The sequence below is a fragment of the Canis aureus genome, chromosome 2, assembly GCF_053574225.1.
Source record: "Canis aureus isolate CA01 chromosome 2, VMU_Caureus_v.1.0, whole genome shotgun sequence".
Classification (NCBI taxonomy): Eukaryota; Metazoa; Chordata; class Mammalia; order Carnivora; family Canidae; genus Canis; species Canis aureus.
The window spans coordinates 54,516,458-54,537,054 of NC_135612.1; the positions used below are offsets into that span (position 1 = coordinate 54,516,458).

General features: G+C 42.8%; 1 protein-coding gene across 1 annotated transcript in view; it reads right to left on the minus strand.

Moving 5' to 3' along the window:
• Positions 1 to 394: 394 nt before the first annotated feature.
• IQGAP1 (IQ motif containing GTPase activating protein 1) overlaps positions 395 to 20,597 on the minus strand; it is a 109,026-nt gene continuing 88,823 nt past the window's right edge. Inside the window, exons 27-38 of the mRNA XM_077873087.1 lie at positions 18,614 to 18,754; positions 18,314 to 18,398; positions 17,044 to 17,276; positions 16,309 to 16,441; positions 15,188 to 15,290; positions 14,555 to 14,690; positions 14,060 to 14,147; positions 11,403 to 11,615; positions 10,294 to 10,460; positions 8,287 to 8,409; positions 4,884 to 4,992; positions 395 to 3,071 (exon numbers count right to left, since the gene is read on the minus strand). Of these exons, the coding sequence (XP_077729213.1) occupies positions 2,958 to 3,071; positions 4,884 to 4,992; positions 8,287 to 8,409; positions 10,294 to 10,460; positions 11,403 to 11,615; positions 14,060 to 14,147; positions 14,555 to 14,690; positions 15,188 to 15,290; positions 16,309 to 16,441; positions 17,044 to 17,276; positions 18,314 to 18,398; positions 18,614 to 18,754 (1,645 nt within the window). The 3' untranslated portion in view covers positions 395 to 2,957. The remainder of the gene's footprint in view (positions 3,072 to 4,883; positions 4,993 to 8,286; positions 8,410 to 10,293; positions 10,461 to 11,402; positions 11,616 to 14,059; positions 14,148 to 14,554; positions 14,691 to 15,187; positions 15,291 to 16,308; positions 16,442 to 17,043; positions 17,277 to 18,313; positions 18,399 to 18,613; positions 18,755 to 20,597) is intronic.

Sequence of the window (20,597 nt, forward strand, 5' to 3'; positions counted from 1 at the left end):
CCTTCCAGGGACTTGGGTGGAGCAGAGAAATCCCCTGAAGGATGTACTATGACCTGGGGTGCTGCTGCTCACAGAACAGGGTCATAGGCCGTAGCAGTTTTAAACTCCCCCCCCCCCCCGCCCCATTGGCCAAACAGAGGTGGTATCGTGTGCTCTCCCCACCCCCTATTTCTTTTTCTGTTGAGGGTAGCTGAAGCCTATTTCTCTTAAAAAGGCTAAACTCTCATATTAAACATGTGAGTGGAAAGCGGACTTGGGTCTGCTGCTTCAGGAAGATTGTAAAGGGTTTTGGTTTTTTTTTTCTGTTGTGGTTTTCAATCATTAAATCTCACTCCAGTCAACGCTGTTGAACAGGAACTGTTAACAATGAAACTGAGAAAAATAAACACAAACATGAACAAATGACCTTTTATTTCATACAGAGATACAAAGGCAATTGTGTGCAGTGGTCTGATGAGTAGTCCAAATGGTTGGACGTAAATTCATGATAAATGTCATGATAGCTGTCGGAAGACAAGGTAGAAGGAAGAAGACTGAGACAGAGAACGCTATGGCTAATAAATAAGAGGAGGAGCTACATGGTCTCAATGCCACCACTTGAGTTCGTCTGGGCAAGCTCCATGCCATTAGAACTGTAATTCTACAGTTACCATCGAAATCTTGAAGTGTATTCTGTGCTATTTTGCATTGGAGTTGTATCAAGGAAATTATTAAAGGAGTTGTAAACTTTGCTCATGGTCTGTCATGGATGTGGCCTTGGAGCTCCATGGGCATTTGGGATGGGTATCCTCTTAAAGTAAGAGGGCTGACACTTTGGTCCCAGTTTTTTTGGTGATGCTACTTGTAATAGCATCTGCTTTTGATCTGAGGAAAATATTCACTGAAAAATGATTTCCCAAAATACAGTAAAAAACGAAGTCAGTCTAGTGGAGTCTTCGGTCATGGAGCTCCATGCCTCACCTCTTCCTGTCTGGAGTGTGTGAAGACTTCAACAACTCACATTTGCACGACGGTGGACCTGACTGAGTAAACACATGAAAAACACATCTCCAATGCTTACATTTATAATAGGGACACATCACATAATTACTAACGAAAGTTTATTGGCTTTCAATATACATCAGGAAATTTTTATTTTTTATTATTTTTTTAAGATTTTGTTTGTTTATTCATGAGAAACACAGAGACAGAGGCAGAGACACAGGCAGAGGGAGAAGCAGGCTCCATGCAGGGAGCCCGATGTGGAACTCGATCCCGGGTCTCCAGGACCACGCCCTGGGCCGAAGGCAGGCGCCAAACCGCTGAGCCACCCAGGGATCCCCTATCAGGAAATTTTTAAGCGTAAGTTTATTATTTTAAGCTTTATTGTTTTATGATAAAAATACCGAACCAAAACATCAGAGAAAATGGAGCCTCAGTAGCATGATTTCCAACATATTTCCCTGGATAGTTTTTTCTTTTTTTTAAGTATATGACTTTTTAATGTAATAACATACGCTTCCTAAATTCAATGTTTAGAATTGAATTGTTTCTGACTAAACCCAGAAAATGGGAGCTCATAAAATAAAGGCATGGCCTGGGCAGCAACAAAAGAAAGAAGTGGGGAAAAAGAGACCCTAATACCAAGCTAACCTCGGTTGGTTGGTTTTTTGTTTTGGTCTATATAAGGCAGGACTGTCTCCCTAAACTCTGCAGATAAATCCTAGTGTTTTAGCTATAAGAAAGTTTTAAGAGTTCAGATATACAGATAAGCCAATTTTTAAAAATCCTTTTCTTACAGTATTCTAAAGGCTTTTAAAGCATTATATAAATCTTCAAAATTCCTATCACCCACATTTCAAGAAATAAATGTACACTTTAATAAGGCACTCTTACAACATAAAACAGATTTGAGGACAATCATTTTACGTATGCTAGGGCTGGCCCCTCCTTTTGCCACGGGGACAGAGTGGACTGCCTTCCTGAACATAGCCCCCTTCTGTGCATCAATACATACAAGCAGGCACCGCAGACCACTGCAAACCTGCCTACATAGCTGGGTTTATTGATGGGACTCTCCCTCCCGCTGATGAGAGAACTATACCAACAGTACTGCTCAAATTTAATGGTGACATTTTATTTTATTTATTTTTTAATGGTAACATTTTATTTTATTTTTTAAAAAGATTTTATTTATCTATTCATGAGAGACAGAGAGAGGCAGAGACACAGGCAGAGGGAGAAGCAGGCCCCATGCAGGAAGCCCGACGTGGGACTCAATCCCGGGTCTCGAGGATCCTGCGCTGGGCCAAAGGTGCCGCTAAACTGCTAAGCCACCCGGGCTGCCCTAATGGTAACATTTTAAAACTGTGTCTCCCCTTTGCTAGAAATGTTTCTTTGAACACAGAGCACTGACTTCTGTTAGCTCCTGCTCATAAAGGAAAACAGTGGAAGAGAACCAATGAGCCCCTGGATCCTTCCATTTGACCGATGGGATGGAAACGTAAAGGAATTTCACCTTCAAATGACAACTGAATGCCAGGAGATGACCTGACTTGTGAGTTGTGTGCCTTATGTGCATGTGTTATTCGTGTTGATAGATCCTACTTCCAAGTAACAAGAATTCAAGCCCCACCATCCCTGTTGCTAATTTAAACACCAAAGCTTACAATAGAGTAATGCAGCCTCTAAGACCATAACAACAGAGATTTTAGTGGAGCCTCCACTCTTTCCTAAGTGACGGAAGAAAATGAGGGGACAAGAGGGTCGGACAGCCTGAAATACAGTTTCACTATGAAGAAAGGGCAATAGACATCCCATCAGAGTGGGAGGGTTAAAAACGTGGCGTTGGGAGTGTATCAAGTTGAGGCTTTTTTGTGGCCTGGGTCTTTGCTTCCAATGAGTAAAGAAGGACCCAAGAAAGGTCACCGTGAGGAGCTTCTTTCCTTCATCCTTCTGGTCTGGTGGCAATGGATCAATTACTTCCCGTAGAACTTTTTGTTGAGGAGGAAGATCAGAAGGTTGACATTTACTTTAGCTCTATTAAATAATTTCATGACTGCGACTCCTTCATACTGTAGCTGCAGCAGGTCCTATAAAAACAACATTTTACATTCAAACAAGTCTGTGGAATAAGAAAGGACATGATGTAGGGAGGGATCCAGAAGGAACAAGGAATGACAAATGTGAAGTGGTGTGAAAAAGAGGTGCCCAACCACAGAACGGTCCACTGCACAACCACCCTGAGAACTCAAGGAATGGGACATGCTGCTCAACAGAATATTCTGGTACATCTGTATATCAAAATACACAAAACATGGAAAGAAAAAGCAGCATGTTCACTCATCACACATACTTCCTATTTCAGAACTGACAATAACGTGTCTCCAGTTTGTCTAAGTGATGGGTCACCTGGGGAAGGGGGAGGCATTTCAATCTATGATAAAATATACTAATCACTGAAGACAGGATACAGCCACTAACGTCATCTCAATAGTATCCACTAGAGTCTTACTTTTTATTTCACGTGAGAAAATTTCTATATTTTGAAGGCAAGGGGAAGAAGGACAAAATGTTTATTAGGTGCCTCCAGTGTGCTCAACATTGGGTAGGCACATCAGATAGTGTCTTTTTAAGTCCTGATAAAAGTCCTATAGGTGTGATTATCCCGAGTTTAAAGATGAGGCTCAGAGATATTCAGAGTGGCATGGAGTGGATCTGGATCTGGATCTAGAGCCCCTGCTTCTCCCATTGCCCTCTACTGTCCAGAGCACATTTAGGAAGTGAGTAGTCTTGCACATGAACTTCAGAAGAGACAGAATGAGTCAAGGCACTTGAAAGAACCCAAAGTTCAAACAATGCAACTTCTGGAAAAATTCTAGCAGCTCCATGAGAACGAAGGCCCTGGTGTGTCACCTGTGCCTGACAGAACACCTGCACCTGATCCTCATTCTATATTTAATGCGCCTGTGCACGGATCAACATGCTACCGAGGCAGGCTGGTCGGCCTGTGCAACGCTGGTGAGACTAAAGACGTGACAGGATCTTTTTTTTTGGGTGTAAGCACCTGAGCATGTGCATCACAGAATCACTTCACTTTTGTTCAGCTAACATGTTTGAAGGTCTACTCATCACTAAGGAGGAAATGAAGACACACTACCGTGGGTCCTTAAGGAGCTCACGGTCTGGCAGGCATGTGTGCAGGAATAAATGAGAGGGCTGGGGGGTGGGCAGCAGGTGCAGAAGCCCAGCACACGTTCAGAGATGGCCCCTGCCCAGGCCCACAGAGCACAGCAGTGAGATGCAGTACAAGGAATGGGACAGAAGTGATGAGGACACACACGGAGCTGTGGAGCCTGGACAGAGCCCAGGAGGCCTTGTGGTACCCTGGTGCTTTTCTACTGCGTAAAGACTAGAAATATTTTGGAATAAAAAATAGGTTAAATTATGTTATAAATGATTCACTGCAGAGTTCTTCCCGAATTTAAAATGGGATTCAGTTTACAAAGATGCAATTTATACACATCTTGTCAGAAATATACTTTTAAGTCCCCAAAATCAAATCAAAATGAGAAAAGATTTCAAGCTATTGAATAGGTTTACAATTTTCTACTATCATTACTTAAACATTTTGTTCAACGTCAAGGTACCAGTTCAATTTAGTGCCAACACTAAGTAGTAGCTTCAGATAAAAGCTTTCAGAAGACGTCCAGCTCTGCCCAAGCTCTCCAGGGAGTACAGACCAAGTCAGATGCACAGCAGCCCTCAGCTCCTTTCCCGCCTGTGTGGGCGCTGGCTCAATGCAGGGTGATCCAAACATGTGTCTTTTTTACCTACTGTCCACCCCAACAAGAACACAACCACATCACATATAAAGTTTTCAGTTCTGTATGGTGCATACCCACCTGATAATGCAACATAAATGTCTCCATTTGAACACCCATGAACTTGGCTTTCACTTCAAAGTCTCCAACTTCTTCTGTTGGACTGATTTCAAAGATAACATTTTTAAACCTGTTGAAACATAACATCATAAGGGTGTGATTTTTTTCATTCTCATATAAAAATATTCTGTGAAATGTAGAAAGAATATTAACAATCTTCAAGGGGTGCCTGGGTGGCTCAGTTTGTGAAGCATCTGCCTTTGGCTCAGGTCAAGATCCTAGAGTCCTGGGATTAAGCCCCACGTGGGGCTCCCTGTTCAGCGGGGAGTCTGCTCCTGCCTCTCCCTCTGCTCCTCCTCCCACTTGCGCTCTCCCTCTCTCTTTCTCAAATAAACATATAAAATCTTAAAAAGAACAAAACAATCTTTCTTCAAGAGTGAAAAGGGGTACCAAATAAAGGCCCAAAACACTTCTACAGGTAGAACAGTGTGTGGCTACTACTCCAACTACCACATGCTCGGAGACTTGGGGAGAGCCGGGAACCTCTCCCTGCAGCCCTTGCATGCTGTGGGAAGAGGGACCATGGAGGAATGCCACCCTCTGAAAGGATGATGTCACAGGAATTCTCTTGGCTTTCCCCGTGGCCACTGCTTAAATCCAATGGTAAAAGGATAATCAAGGGGAAACTAGACTGGAAGGAGAGGGAGGAAAGGATGAATGCATGTTTGAGGATTGTAAGAAGTGTGTAAGTAAACAAAAAGGGGTCAGAACAAAAAGCCATGAGAGGGGGTGCCATAGATACAAATGCACTCAGTACCAAGTACCACCAAAGATACATTGCTATTTACCAAGAGTATTTAAGGTATTACTCATTCTCAATATGTTATAAGCCCAGAAACTTCAGTGGGGATATGTTATTCCCTGAGTGATCAAAGCCTGTTGGTCCAGACTTCTAGAATTCAATTATAGAACAGAGCCAAGAACCATGAATGATATAAAACAGGCCACAGAGAAGCTATGAGAGAGGTCACAAAATCCACACACTAGAACATTCACATCTTACTCAACAGGAGGTCCTCACAGGTCATTCCTTAAAGAGACTTTCTGTGATGATTTTATTTGAATCAGTTTGCTTTGTTATCTGGTTTCTAAGCCTCTAGTAGAAATTAAAAGAAGGCCCCCCCCCCAAAAAAAAAAAAAAAAGGATGGCATTTAAACAATAGAAAATAATGACAAAAAGAAGTGAAGAGATAATAAATATGAGACCCGTAAAGTGCATTAACTGCTCTACATAAAAACCCCAAAAATGATTGGAGAAAATACAGATAATAAGCCATGATTCACACACACACACTTATACACACACACTCAACCAGCGTACTACTTCAGGGATATATATACAAGTTAAACTTTTTTAAGCTGCTATTTAAAACAGTATGGCAGTTCCTCAAAAACTTGAAAACTATCATATGATCCAGCAATCCCACTTTAGGGTATATATTCCAAAGAACTAAAAACAGGATCCCAAAGAGATATTTACACTTCCATGCATTCATTCCTCACAATAGCCAAGAGTGGCAAGAAATCCAAATGTACACTGATGAATACACAAACACAATGTGGTACATATACATACAGTGGAATATTATTCAGCCTAAAAAAGAAAGAAATCTGTCCCATGCTACAACATGGATGAACCAAGTGAAATAAGCCAAGTCATGAAAAGACAAGTGCTGTAGGATTCCACTTACTTGAGGTGCCTAGAGGAGTCAAATACATAAAAACAGGGAGTAGATTGGGTTGCCAGGCTTGGGGAGAGGGAGAGGGAAATGCAGAGCTGTTGTTTAACAGGTATAGTTTATTTGGTAAGATGAAAAGGTTCTGGACATCTGTCGCATAACAAGGTGAATATACTCAAAACTACTAAGCTACACACTTAAAAATATAGTTAAGATGATAAATTTTATGCCTTGTGTTTTTTATAATGAAAAAATGTTAACACTCTGGCTAGAAATTCCATTTTTAGGCATCTATCATAAAAAAAAATAATCATAGGTAAAACCAAAGATTTACATATAAAGGTATACCACAAATGTAATCATGTAAAAAGTAAAATAAACTTAAATGTCATACAGTAGGTGAATGGTTAAATTTTAACTACAACATGGAGTGTTTTGTGGCCATTAAAAAGCATGCTTTCAAAAAAAGTGAAAATCCTCAAAATGTTACGGGGAAAAAAAATGGGGATACAGGGCTATATTTACAATTTATGTTAAAAAAATAATAGGCAGATAAGTTTTTTTAAGATTTATTTATTTATTTATGATAGACATTGATTTATATTCTTTCATTGTTTGATATAACTCCATTTTAAAAATCAGTTTTCTTTTCTTTTTTAAGATTTTATTTATTTATTCATGAGAGAGACACACAGAGAGAGAGAGAGAGAGAGGCAGAGACACAAGCAGAGAGAGAAGCAGGCTCCATGCCGGGAGCCCAACGCCGGACTCGATCCCGGGACTCCAGGATCACGCCCTGGGCCAAAGGCAGGCACTAAACCACTTAGCCATTCAGGGATCCCCAATAGGTAGATAAATTAAGTGGATGGTGCCTTTTCTTTTTCTTCATGCTTTACCAATTTCCAAAGGTTAACAACAAATACATACTATTTTAGGATCAGAAAAGTTTTCTTTTTAAACAAAGTTGTTGTTGTTGTTTTTTTATAATTTTTTTTTCATTTTTTTTTATTTATGATAGTCACACAGAGAGAGAGAGAGAGAGGCAGAGACACAGGCAGAGGGAGAAGCAGGCTCCATGCACCGGGAGCCCGACGTGGGATTCGATCCAGGGTCTCCAGGATCGCGCCCTGGGCCAAAGGCAGGCGCCAAACCGCTGCGCCACCCAGGGATCCCTAAAGTTGTTGTTTTAACAGACACAAAATCTCAAGCTCAGCTTCATAAGGTCACAGGGCAGATTGAGCAGGTATTAATATTGCCTGCTAACAACAGCCAGGCCAGATCCAGAGACCTTGTACAGAGCAAGCTGGCAATCCCCAGGAAAGAGAATGAGGGTAAGTCCCTGATCCCCAGCCTCAGGTGGAATAAAGTAAACCCTTCTTCTTGTTATTCTTATTTATTCTTGGTTTAGACACAAGGAGAAATAAGAAATGGTGTCCTGCTTTAAAGAGGAAAAATTAAGTTGGGGCCCACACAGGTGTGAACACAGCCTGGGGCAAATATTCTACAACAAAGGGGAAGAAATACTTTCCCTTTTATGACGGACAAATTTAAGTCTGGCTATTAGGCCTAATGTTTCACCTCAATAGTTAGATAAGTAGATAGAAAATATGAAGACGACCATCCACATAACAGAAAGAAAAGGCAGTAAGATAATGATAAGACAAAGTAAAGAAGTAAATACTCACTGGTTCACTTGCAGGTCCTCAATTTCCAAAAGGACTCCTTTTTCATGTAGTCTTGCTGCTGTGTATTTCAAAGAAATCTTTTTGCTTTTCTTTCCTTTCATTTCCCTAGGCTTCTTGGAGACCCTGTAAAAAAAATCACACCATATCACTTTCTATCTGTAATTGTGTACTACAAGTCTCTTAGTAGTTCAAGGATATGGGGTCAGAAAATGGACTTCCCACATATAAGCCTAAGTAACAAACTGATTCTAAAATGGCAAATAAGTGTTAGGATTAGCCTGAGGAATCTCTCTGTAAAACAGGGGAAACATTACTAAATTGCTTTGCCTTTAATTATATTTGCAAACCCACCATGAATTTGAGAGTCATCTGCCTGGGTCCCTCTCAACACCTAAACACCTACAAGTTAGCTATAAAGGCTTCTAACACCAGCCTGAAGGAACTGTATTGAACCCCAAGAGAGTCACTGTAAGCCCCCTGGCTTGGCAGGGCAAAAATAAATATCTCAGAATAAGTAATTTTTAAAAGACTTTATGCCTCCAGTGTAGTAAATACAGAGGAATGGGAAAAAGGAAAAAGATCTTAGGAGGCTACTGTGATAATCGAGGTAAGAAGTGATTTTCAAAAGCAAGCAAAGGAAGAAGAGAGATCCCTGAGAACCAGAGATTTGGGACTCCCAAAGGAAGGGTCTCACGAAACAGGGCGGGAATGCTGGTACAGGAGTCAAAGGGAACTGCTATGGAAGACAACTGCAATATCTACAGAAATTACAACTGTATAAAATCTTTGACCCAGTGATTCCATGTCTAGGAATTTATCTTCAAAAATATTCTCACATTTGCAAAATCTATGTACAAGAAGTTATTTGGTGCAGAATTTTTTAATAACTGGAAACACAAATATCCATCATTAGAGAACTGACCATATCAATTGTTATATCCATGTGTGCAATGGGATACTGCAAGCCATTAACACAGAAAGAAAGACTTAGCTCTCTGCTTAGAATACCTAGAAGCAATGACGACCCTGTACCAATGAGCACATCTAATGTCTAGATCTTGGTTTCTAAACACCATTCTTCATTTGAAGGGGCCAGCAATGCTTGGGAGAAATAGCTAATTCCAAGCCTGGGAGGGAAAAGTACAAGTTGAACCAGAAACACCTATGCCTATATAAAGTCAGGAAGTGGTCAAAGAAGAAATGTCAAAAGATCACAGGAGCCCTCTGTAAGCCAGGCCTGACTTTTATCCCTGCATATCAGCCCTGCCCCACCTCAGTCTTCCAGGGAGGCAAAGAGAGAGCCAGAGTGCAGGTGGAAGAGTAAGGAAGCCAGAGAAGGTAAAATGTCCAAAACAGGTGAATCTAGATGAAGGGCGAATGGGTATTTATTATTCTAGTCTCTCAACTTTTCTCAAATTGGAAAATTCTTAAACTGAAAAGTGAGAAGAACAAAATAAACTAACCCTAGTCAGTACTACGGATAGAACTTGCACCTATCAACCCATCCCCCTGGGTTCTCAGTTTCCTTCCCTATAAAACAGGCATGTTGCTGGTTGTGGCTTGTGCCAGGAAGGCCACATCAGATTTTCATTGGTGACTGGAAAAAAGCTGGAGTCTGGGATCCTGTGTCCCCAGGTGGTATAGAGAGAGGCCAAGAGATCAAAATACCTATCATATTCCTTAAGTGATTGTGAGGCACATCTGGGTATGGGGAGCACTAACTTCTTTCCATGATTCTTTCATTTCTAGGGCCAAGAAGATCTTTTAGAACAAGGGCTGCTTAGAAATAAGCACCTTGAAATCCCCCCTACTTAATTCATTTACATTATACAACAACAAATGAAACTAGAAAATCATGCAAAGAATTAAAAGCAAAATAAAGAATTAAAGGAATAATTAGACCCAGCATGTTTTAAGTAAAAACTTCCAAGGTCACTTCCATTGCCTCTACTTCTTTTCCCCCGACATCGATTCTTAAAAAAAAAAAAACAAAAAAAAAAAACTCACTTGCCCTTGCTGGCCAGGTTATCCAAGCAGGTTTTGATGTAGCTTTTATAGTAATCCACTTGCTCTCCGTAGAAGGTGGCCTTCGAGTTCAGAGCAGCATAGGTTTGTTGCAATTTCACCAGTTCGGCCTTCCTCCTCTGTCGGTATCTCCGCTGATTCCGAATGTCCTAAGACACAATCATTGAAATTAGGAAAATGATGGTAGGTATCACATGCTTCTTGAATTGTCCATACTGGAGCCCAGCAGTGCTTAGCCCTGCTTGCATGACCACACTTTCTTAATAGGAAGCAATTTATGTTAAAAAAAAATTAGCAGAGGGGGTCCCTGGGTGGCTGAGCGGTTTAGCACCTGCCTTCGGCCCAGGGCGTGATCCTGGAGACCCAGGATCAGGTTCCGCGTCAGGCTCCCTGCATGGAGCCTGCTTCTCCCTTTGCCTGTGTCTCTGCCTCTCTCTCTCTCTCTCTGTGTCTCTCATGAATAAATAAATAAAATCTTTAAAAAAATAATAATTAGCAAAGAAATTCAGATCTCATCAGTCTTTTTCCCCCATCTGTATTTTCTAGAGATAGAGAAATGTGTTACTTTTACAGACTTCCACATTCTTAGCATTTACTTGCAAAGCTGCCTTAAATCTCTCAAATATATTGTCAGGAGAGGGAAGAAAACACCATTTTACCACCTCAATCACCAACCTCCCTGATGGGCATGGTACCTCCTTACTGGGCCAGCAGTGAACATCTGCACCAGGGCCCCTTACTTGTGAAGATGCACACAAATCAAGAATTCCACGACCAACTTGATGTAAATTTATACGTCACAGTAATCACTAAAAAGATCTAGAGGAATTCTTTAAGGCCAAAGACAAATCGAGACACAGGAAGCTCTAGTTAGGGTCTTTTCCCTATTGATTTAGGTCATGGAATAAGTCATCAAAGGGCAGGCAAAATCCTGGTGTTGGAAAAGTCAAAAACAATTCCTCAGAGAAGAAGACACCAATCTGCCTGTGCCCTGAAGGTTTGTTGTCATCTGAATAGCTACTGTCACTTCACAAGCCTCTGAGACTGAGTTTACACATGGCCAAGCCATCACTGTCCCCCATATGTAGTACCTTGGCAATGTCATTGATCAGCTCCTGGTATCTGTTCTTTGGGTCCACTGTCCCCAACTCTGTTAGCTTCTTCAAGCCTGACTGGATTTTATCCTTCTTCTCCTGAAGGGTGAGGTTGCTGTCTTCCTTCACAAATTGTGACTTTTTCATCTTGTCAGGAGTTTTGGCATCACGAATAGCACGTCTCTGCATGGCCCTCTGATGTTCTGCTTCCTAAAGATACAGAAAAGAGAAAGAAGTTGCTGGCAAGTCCACCACACTAATCCAAAACTTCAATCTACAGAGCATATCCACACGTGGATTTATACAGCTGTTAAACTCCATTCTGGAAACAAGGGAACAAACCTGCCCTCTGACAACTGACAGAGAAACTGCATGGAGCACAGGCAGATCTCTTTTCATCTAGAGATAACATTGATGAAGTCACATGGCCTCTAGGACTTCTTTCCTGGATCCTCATGTACAGTTAGAGATTGGGATCCAGTGGCTACGAAATCCCTCGTTTTTTTCTATTACATTTTGGGATGTGAGAGCTATTTAATTTTACTTGAAACACAGCTTTATCCATTGGTGAATGTTATAATCACACCAAGCAATACTGGTGCTCAGTCAATTCTTGCTAATGCTTTTTGCCATGTTGGCCAGGCTGGATCATGCTGAAGGCTTCCCTTTGCTTCCAAGCATGCTGCAAATGCCAGTATCTACAGAATGAAAAGTCCTGTCCTTGATTCTTTTTTCCCAGTCAACATCCAACATTTGCCCATTATGTCCCTGCCAGACAGGACCCACACTGCTGGTCCATTCTTTTTTTTTGCTTTCTTTCTTCTTTAGCTCCTTGCAATCTGGCTTCTACATCTCCACTCCCATGGCCAATTATTACCCGCCCCCCACGCTGAATCTAGTGCTTTTTCTTAGTTGTCACCTTACTCGTACCCTCTGTATTTTCTCCTTGCCTTAGGCATGATTTTGGTACTTCCAAGTGACCTGTGGCAGTTTTTAACTGTTCATTCTCAATACTTCAGTGATCACCTCTATGCTGACAGATCCTAATCTTCGTGGCTAAGGCTCTGGTCCACATTTTGAACTATTTGTACCAGGATGCTCACATTTGGAATGCCTTGTAATTCTTCCCAAACTGGAGCAACTCCTTCTCCCAGATCACCCTTCTCTCCTAATGTCAAGACCACTCTGCCTCACAAAACATGAAGAGCATAAACCCTGGTGTCAGAACGTGATCCAAGTTCTGCCACTACAAGCAGATGATCTTGGGCAAGCTATGTGACCTCTAAGGGTCTTAGACTCCTCGTCTGTGAAATGGATGGGAATAGCAGGAGAGGATGACAAGACTCACCTCATCTGTGGAAGATGGGAATAGCAGGAGAGAAAATGAAAGAACACAGGTGAAAGCACCAAACTAACAGTAGGCTCTCATTAAAGACTGGTTCCACATTCCCTGCTTCAAACTTCCTTTCAGGTTAAACAAGGTGCAGTATTGGCTATGATTCTTTTCTTGCCTCTCACACACATCTAGTCAATTACTAATCATAGCATCTAAAAGCTGAGAATTCATGGTTTGAAAACCATTCAAACAATGGTTTTCAAAGAGTGCTCAGCCATAAGGGATTCCCACACGATCTTGAAGTCCCAGAGGGTGGGGCTGCAAGAGCCCCATTCCTGGTGCTACCAGAGTAGCTCCCATTTTTCCTGCTTTATACTTGGGCTTCCGGGTAAACACTCATCTAACAAAAAGGATTCCTGTGCTCAAAATTTGAAACAAATGACCTACATTTCACAAATGCAAAAGAGGTGTCTTAAACATGAAGTGCATCATCCATCCTTCCCACTGCTGAACTGCCCCCCCACTCCCCCAGCCAACAGGGCCTGGGACTCTATCTATCACACACCTAGATTGCTCAGCTCTTGTCTGCTCTGATAGCACTGCCTAACTGATCAGTACTAAATGGTCCCGCAGTTACAAAAGCTCTTTACTCAGGATCTGCCTGATCCTACTTCATTTGTTCTCATGTCTTACTCCTCATGACTCGCCCTCACTACATCTTCATTCTAGATATGTCAGTCTGGTCACATCGTGCCCTTCCCTCCTTCATCCTCTGCCTGTGGGAACTCTCCTGCTCATGACACCTCTCGTCGTCTATGCACAACCAGACCCATCCCTGCCCACTAAGGGAGGCTTGAATCCTGCTTCCTCCTGATGCTCTGCTCCTCACTGGCCTCTTTCCAGAACTGCCGCATTTGGTTTTCTAATTATTTCAGGTACATATACCACACTTCTCCAACCAGATCATGAGTCCATTGAGTTTTGGAGTCACATCCTGTACTTTTCTTCTATCTACCAAGGCACTTAACAAAATTCTAACGATATAATATTTGATAGATTCCTAGACAGACTCGCTGACTCTGCTTCAGTAAGTTAAATTAACACACACAGACTGCAGGTTATGTGCCTTGAGCCTCACGCCCTAAGAGCACCTGCCTCTTGATGTAGGAGCCAACAATGTTCTCAGAGGGCCCTAATCACCACCTCACCCAGCTCATGCACCAGCTGCTGGATTGGATTACTGTGTTCTGGTCCCCGCTGCAGGTTGCTACCTTCTAGTATCTGGGTTCCACCTCCATGTTGAACCCCTGACTTTTACCTGTTCACTGGTGGCTGGTGTTTCTAGGATTTCAGTTAAGGTCTCGCCTGGCTGGAACCGGATGACATCCACAATTAAACGTTTCGTGCTGAAAGGAGATGCGGGAAGAGTGTAAAATCACCAGGTGTTCCACCTTCCTCTCAAATGGAGCTAGGCAGCAGCAGTACACTTTGAACTGTACATGAGTACATGCCATCTCCCAAAGGTCCCACCGAGTAGCTGCAAACACAAGGCACTCCTGGGCCCAGGTTTATTTATTCAATAACAACAGCATGGGTACCAGGGTTAGGATTTCTTAGGTGTAAATCTCACTTTAGCATCTTAGCAAATAGGGACATAAGTCTTGTGCTGAGGATAATAGATAAAGAGACCAGAACCACGAGGGGCTTAAAAGGCCAAGGTGATGGCTTCAGGTATGAACAAGTGGATACATCCGCCGAGGCCAAGGGATCTCTGTGCTATGTTTACCTCATTCTTCTCACTTCTAGTACTCACTTCAGCAGGATAGTCCGAGCATCCATCTCTGCATTTTCATCCCCAGGCACATCAAACTTGTTGGTTAGTGTGAGAGACACTTCTGTCTTAGCCAGTGCCTCCTTATTAGGGTCATTTAAATTGCCAGCGCTCTCTCCTACGGTTTGGGGAGAGTAGAGAGGATCAGTATAATAGAAGAGATACTGGAGAGGATACACTAATACAAGGAAAAGAAAATGCAAGCCTAAGAAAATACTTGAATAAGCCAACATTTACACTATGGCAAGGACACTCTTCCTGAGAAATAGACTAAATGCCAAATAATAAAAACAAAGGATCCATAATAAAATAATTTCATAAATGTTTAACAAGTCATTTTAATAACTGTAACATGACAAATCTCTCCTAAGATATTCTGTTCATTTCCTTTACAGAACTTTTATTTTAATTATAGGATTAAGTGTATATTATACACATGTAAACTTCTCTCTTCCATTGGATCTCAATTCCTCACAAACAGGAGTGGATCTCATCTGTTTTCTTCCCTCATGCACACGCAGAGCTCGGGTAGTGCAGAAATGGACGAGGTGGCAGTTATAGCACTCTTCCAGCACCTTCCCTGTCACTTTTTGGGCAGTTAAGTCAGAACTTTACCTATTAGGGACTCGATGGTGGGCACCTCGCCCAGGTCGTCCAGCAGCTCATGGATTGGATCATTGTGCTCTGGAGCGATGGCATCCTGGTGATCCAACAGGAGCTGCATCGAATACCCAGTAGTCAAGTCCATGCATGACACTCAGCCCATCAGCCCTTAGCCCCACCAACAAGGCCAAACAGCATACAAGGGGTCAGATAACAAAGCTCCTGCATTCAAAGAACTGGCAGGCCATCCTCAGCAAACTAACGTAAGTAAATGATATACTACAAAGCATCGTGCTGGCCTCTGTTGAATGACTTATGGGATAATGCATGGAGAGGAAATACCGGTACTCTCTCAACCTTGTAGATACAAGGGATTTAAGTGGACCCTACAAGGGAGAGAACAACAAAACTACAGACTTCTATGTTCAAAGTCACCAACGTACCCACAACCAGTTCAAATAACTCACATGCATACTTATACTTAATGTGTACCATATACGGCATCTCCTAGTTCAGAGAAAAGTGCACAGGATCCATGTTGTCCCCATATTAAGGGTTCTCAAGCAGACTTAAGATACTATTACCCTAGGAGATGCCCTCAGAAATTTCCCTTACATTTTATATACTTCTTCACTTCCTGTTCTATATACCCCCGAAGGAGAAAGGAATGAATTATAAAAATATTGAGGAAAAGAGGAACACTCAAGGGAAAATCACTCCTAAGGGCCACAGAGGAAAAAGTGGGTATTTTAGATGCTAGAAAAATAACACCGAGGGCCAGGATAAACAGAAGAAGTAAAAACAGTATTTTATCAAGTCCCTAGATGGGTGCTCACAATGGAGACTATGCAGCCCACCCATGGAGACTGTTTCAGCAGGCCTGTGGTGGGGTCCGGAAACTTCATTTGTGACTATCAGCCCAGGTGACTCTGATGTAGAGGGCCTGGGATCACTTTGAGATATTTAGAAGGTCTTTTTAATACACAAAGAAAGAGAAACAGCAAGGCAGATGTGAGGTCTGCAAGATCAAAGGAAGGTAAGGTATCTGGCTTTCCAGAGATGGTAAGCAGCACCCAGGGGAGGCAATTAAGGCTAGAGCAATGAAACTAAGTAATTAAAGAAAAAATACTTACAGTGTGGGTGTTGATGATTTCACCAATGGAAATGTAGATCACTGGTTTGGTGAGGGTCACTAAATCAGAATATTCATCCACATTAAATTTATCCTGAAGCTCGGGGACATCACAAGCAGTTTGGAAAAACCGTCTGAAAATAAACATGAGAGCCAGACCCTTGGGTGACACATATGTGAAAAGCTGGCCAGAGGACATCCCACAAACCTCTGGAGCAATGAGTTCAAAGAGAAGCCAGGCAAGGCCGTTGATTCCAAAGAAGTTACACATGTCCGCTGGGCTTCATGGCCTTGGGGTGGTGGTTCTAATAACTTCTCCCTCCACCCAGTCTTAATTCCACCCACAAGAACCGCTCACCCATCATTTAAAACAGTTTGCGAATACCGGAGTCATTAGGCAAACCAACTTTATCTCTAAGACAATGCCATGAACTCAGAACTGGATGTTTAATTTACTAATGTTGAAAGCACTCTTGATTCTTTGCTGATTACAAAGTAACACATGCCTAATGTGGATTCACTGCATTTATGTTAAGTGCGGTCTATTTTGTTGGAATACATTTTAACAGCTCAAAATCCCCTTTACCACCTCCAGGGGCTATGAGCATATCAAACACCTATCCTATAGTATGGCAGGGCCCAGGCAAAGTCAAGTATGTATTTAATCTTGTCCTGACATTCAGAGATAGAAACACACCCACAGGACCTTTTAAGTACCTTATTCCTTTTCCCCTACCTGAATTTCTGGTAGGACTGGGAGAGATACTCATTAATGATGCCCAGGTGAGCATTATCTCCCAGAAACATCTTATTGGAAGCTGCATGCTGGAGCATCTTTGCAATGGAGCCCAGATTTCGGCGTTGGTCTGTGGTGAGCTGGCCTCCTGCCGACAGGTCAATGATGTCAAAGGCATCAGGAGCAACGATGGCAGGATTCATGTATCGATAGTAAAGCAAATTACCAATAATCTGGGAACAGATGAAAAAGAAAGACAGCTGTGAAAAACCACTCCACCAGGTAAGCCACAAATGACTTTGCTAGCAAAGAAAACCAGAAAATGCAGTCCTGTGAGGAAAAGTAAAACACTATGCACGCATACACACACATGCATGCATGCACGCATGCACACACTTTCTCTCGAGGCTGAAACTAAAACAACAGAAGATCCCTCGGTTGGATGCAGACAAAAAGAAAATAACAGAACCAAATATCACTATAATGAAAGAGCAGGTCCAGAAGGTAATCACTATAGACTTAAAATCTGTCACTAAGCGTTTTAGGGCATCCTTTGTTCACATATCAGGGCAGCAAATAAGGCTACTATCACCCACGTGACCTAATTAGCAATGTGTTATATGTTCACACACACCCCATCCTCATGCTGCTGACTTTAGTGGTGGACAAGTTCATGCCTCTGAAATTAAAGCCACTCAACACACATCTCCTCCACAGAAGAATTCAAGGACAGTCACAGCATTTCCCCTGGAGTTTCATTCCAAAAAACAAAACAAAAAAATTTAATTCACCTGAATAGAAAGTCTAGAATCGAGGCCTCATTGTAGGAAAGCACAGAACTAGGAGAGAGAAGAAAAAAGCGTTCAGATTAAGGGGGGGAAAGGAAGGAGCACAGCCAAGTAAGAAAAAGAGTGATCAGCAACAGCCTTAGCAGAAACCACGGTGCTTGCTGCCATTCACCCCGCCACCAGCAGAGGGTGCAATTCTTCAGCGAAAAGACAGGACTCGGAGAAATTCTCTCAAGACAGGAAAGTCACCTCCTCTACTTGTTTGATGTCTGTGTGCCAAACAATAAGGGAACTACACAGGGACTAGGAGAGGTATCATTTACTATTTACAATCATTTTCAAGAGCTCACCGCCAATGGCAAACTACTGCTGGAACCTGCGCTTGCACACTTGCTGAAGCTCTCAGGTTGGGCCTTGTTTTCTAACTTTTTCCTCAAAGGGCTACTGGAAGGACAAGGACGTGCCAATGTCCAGATTCTTACCTTTAGCAGCTCATCCTCACCAGCATCAGGGAACTTCTCATGTAATGAGTCCTTCAGCACTTTGGCAATGAAGCGCATCCCATACCTGTGGGATGGACAGACTGCCGTGAGAGCGGCCGGAACAGGGGTGCCAGTCATACTAGGTGTGGGGGCAGTCATACTGAGGGGGATCATACCGGTGGGGGAGTCATACTGAGGGGGATCGTACCGAGGGGACAGTCATACTGGAGGCATCATACTGGATGGGGGCGGGGGGAGTCATACTGGGCTCTATCTGGGGTCACAACCCATGGCACTCACGGGATTTTGTCCACAGAGCTGATGATGGCTGAGAGGAACTTGTCTGTCACTGCCCGCATGTTCCTGATGGAGTTGTCTAGACGTGTCTTGACCTCTTCATGAGCCAGAGCCTGCTCAGGGGTCACATCATAGGGTAGTTTGCTGGGAAAGTAAAAATCATCCCCAACTGTGTTAGTTAACAGCCAGGAGCAGCCTGAGGCAGGACTGTGTCTTTCAGAAACAGACCCAGAGAGATAAGGTAAGTTGTTCGTTGCTCACAGAGCTGCTAAATGGTAGCGCCAGATGCTGAGCTCTGGTTTTCAGCTGTGAACTGGGTGCCTATCACGATGTGCCAGGCACTATGATAGGCCCTTGGGATAAAAGGTACATAAGACATGATAGCTCCTGAGTCTCTCACAATCTGGTGGGAGAGACACACAGATACCAGTAAACATATTGTGACACAGATTCACAGACAAGGGGCTGCCACACAGATGGGAGGAATTGAGGAAAACTTAAGGAAAGGACACCTGAATTCAGGATAAAGGGGGAAAAAAACTGTCTTCCAGGAAGGAATATCAAAAGCAAAACAATGGAAGAGAAGGAGAAACAAGGTGGTCGAGTAAAGAGGGGCCAGCTTGTGGAGAGCCCTGTATATAACACTAAGGTCTGCATTCTCCTAGAAGCCAGGGAGAGCTACTAACAGGTAGCAGACCTGAATTTGAGGAAGATTTCTCTGGTCCCCCATGAAGAATGAATGAAAGATGGATAGTCACAGATGAAGAGATGGGTCAGTGCCACAGCCTGATCAAGACATGATGAGGGCACAAACAAGGATGCAGCAGTGGGGACCAAGGGGACAGGTCTGAGATGCTATGGGGACACAGTCAGTGGGAATTGGTGACCCTCTGGGTACTGGTGAGGGAAGTGACAGATACATAGAGGAACTGAAGCCTGAAGAGCTATTAAGATCCCTCAGGGAGAGAGTATGGAGCTTGAAGAAACAGGCAGGAAAACAGCAGGCATGCTAGGCTTAATTGGGGAAGATAGGAGGGACTGAAAGACAAAAATGAAATGCAGGGGCCAAGGTTCCAGAACCGTCAATGAGGTCAAAAAGTAGTAAGGATGATCCTAGATAAGCTGGGTGGTCTGGGTCCCATCAAGACAGAGGCAGGGGGAGACTTGGCATACCCAGGAGAGGCAGCAATGTGACCACAGCAACGGATTACAGTGATCGGGCCACAAGCCAAGGATGCCAACAGCCCCCAGAGAGTGAAGAGGCAAGGAACGAATTTTGCCCTAGAGCCTCCTGGGGAGCTCAGCCCTGCTGACATGGTGCTCTCAGCCCACTGGTACTGATTTCAGATTTCTGGTCTCCTGAACAAGGAGAGAGTCAATTTCTGTTGGTTAAATAAGATTATCATATATTTTATTATTTGTAAGCTGTGTTCCATACCTCTTTTCTATCAATAAACTGTGTAACTTTATGTGTAAACGACATTTTATAAAAAGTAGTAATGAGGGCAGCCCGGGTGGCTCAGCAGTTTAGCGCCGCTTTCATTCAGCCCAGGGCGTGATCCCACGGTACTGGGATCGAGTCCTGCATTGGGCTCCCAGCAGGGAGCCTGCTTCTCCCTCTGCCTGTGTCTCTGCCTCTCTCTCTCTCTCTCTCTGTGTCTCTCATGAATAAATAAAATATTTTTTAAAATTTTAAAAAAAAGTAGTAATGAGAAAGGTAATACACATACTCAACAAAGCAGAATGTTACATTCCTCAGATTTTAGAGGTGAAATTCTCTAGAGGGAACCAGGCTCAGTCTGCTCTGTATCTGGTGGTCTAAGCTCAAGGATCCATGATACCTACAGGAAGGATGGGCACCCACTGCACCTTCCAGATATCAGTAGCAAGAATGTGTTGAAACCAATTTCCATTTTATGAAAAACAAAGTAAGACACCAGTTTGTGATAGTCAGAAGAAAAAAAAAACCCTGAAATGTCTACTAGAA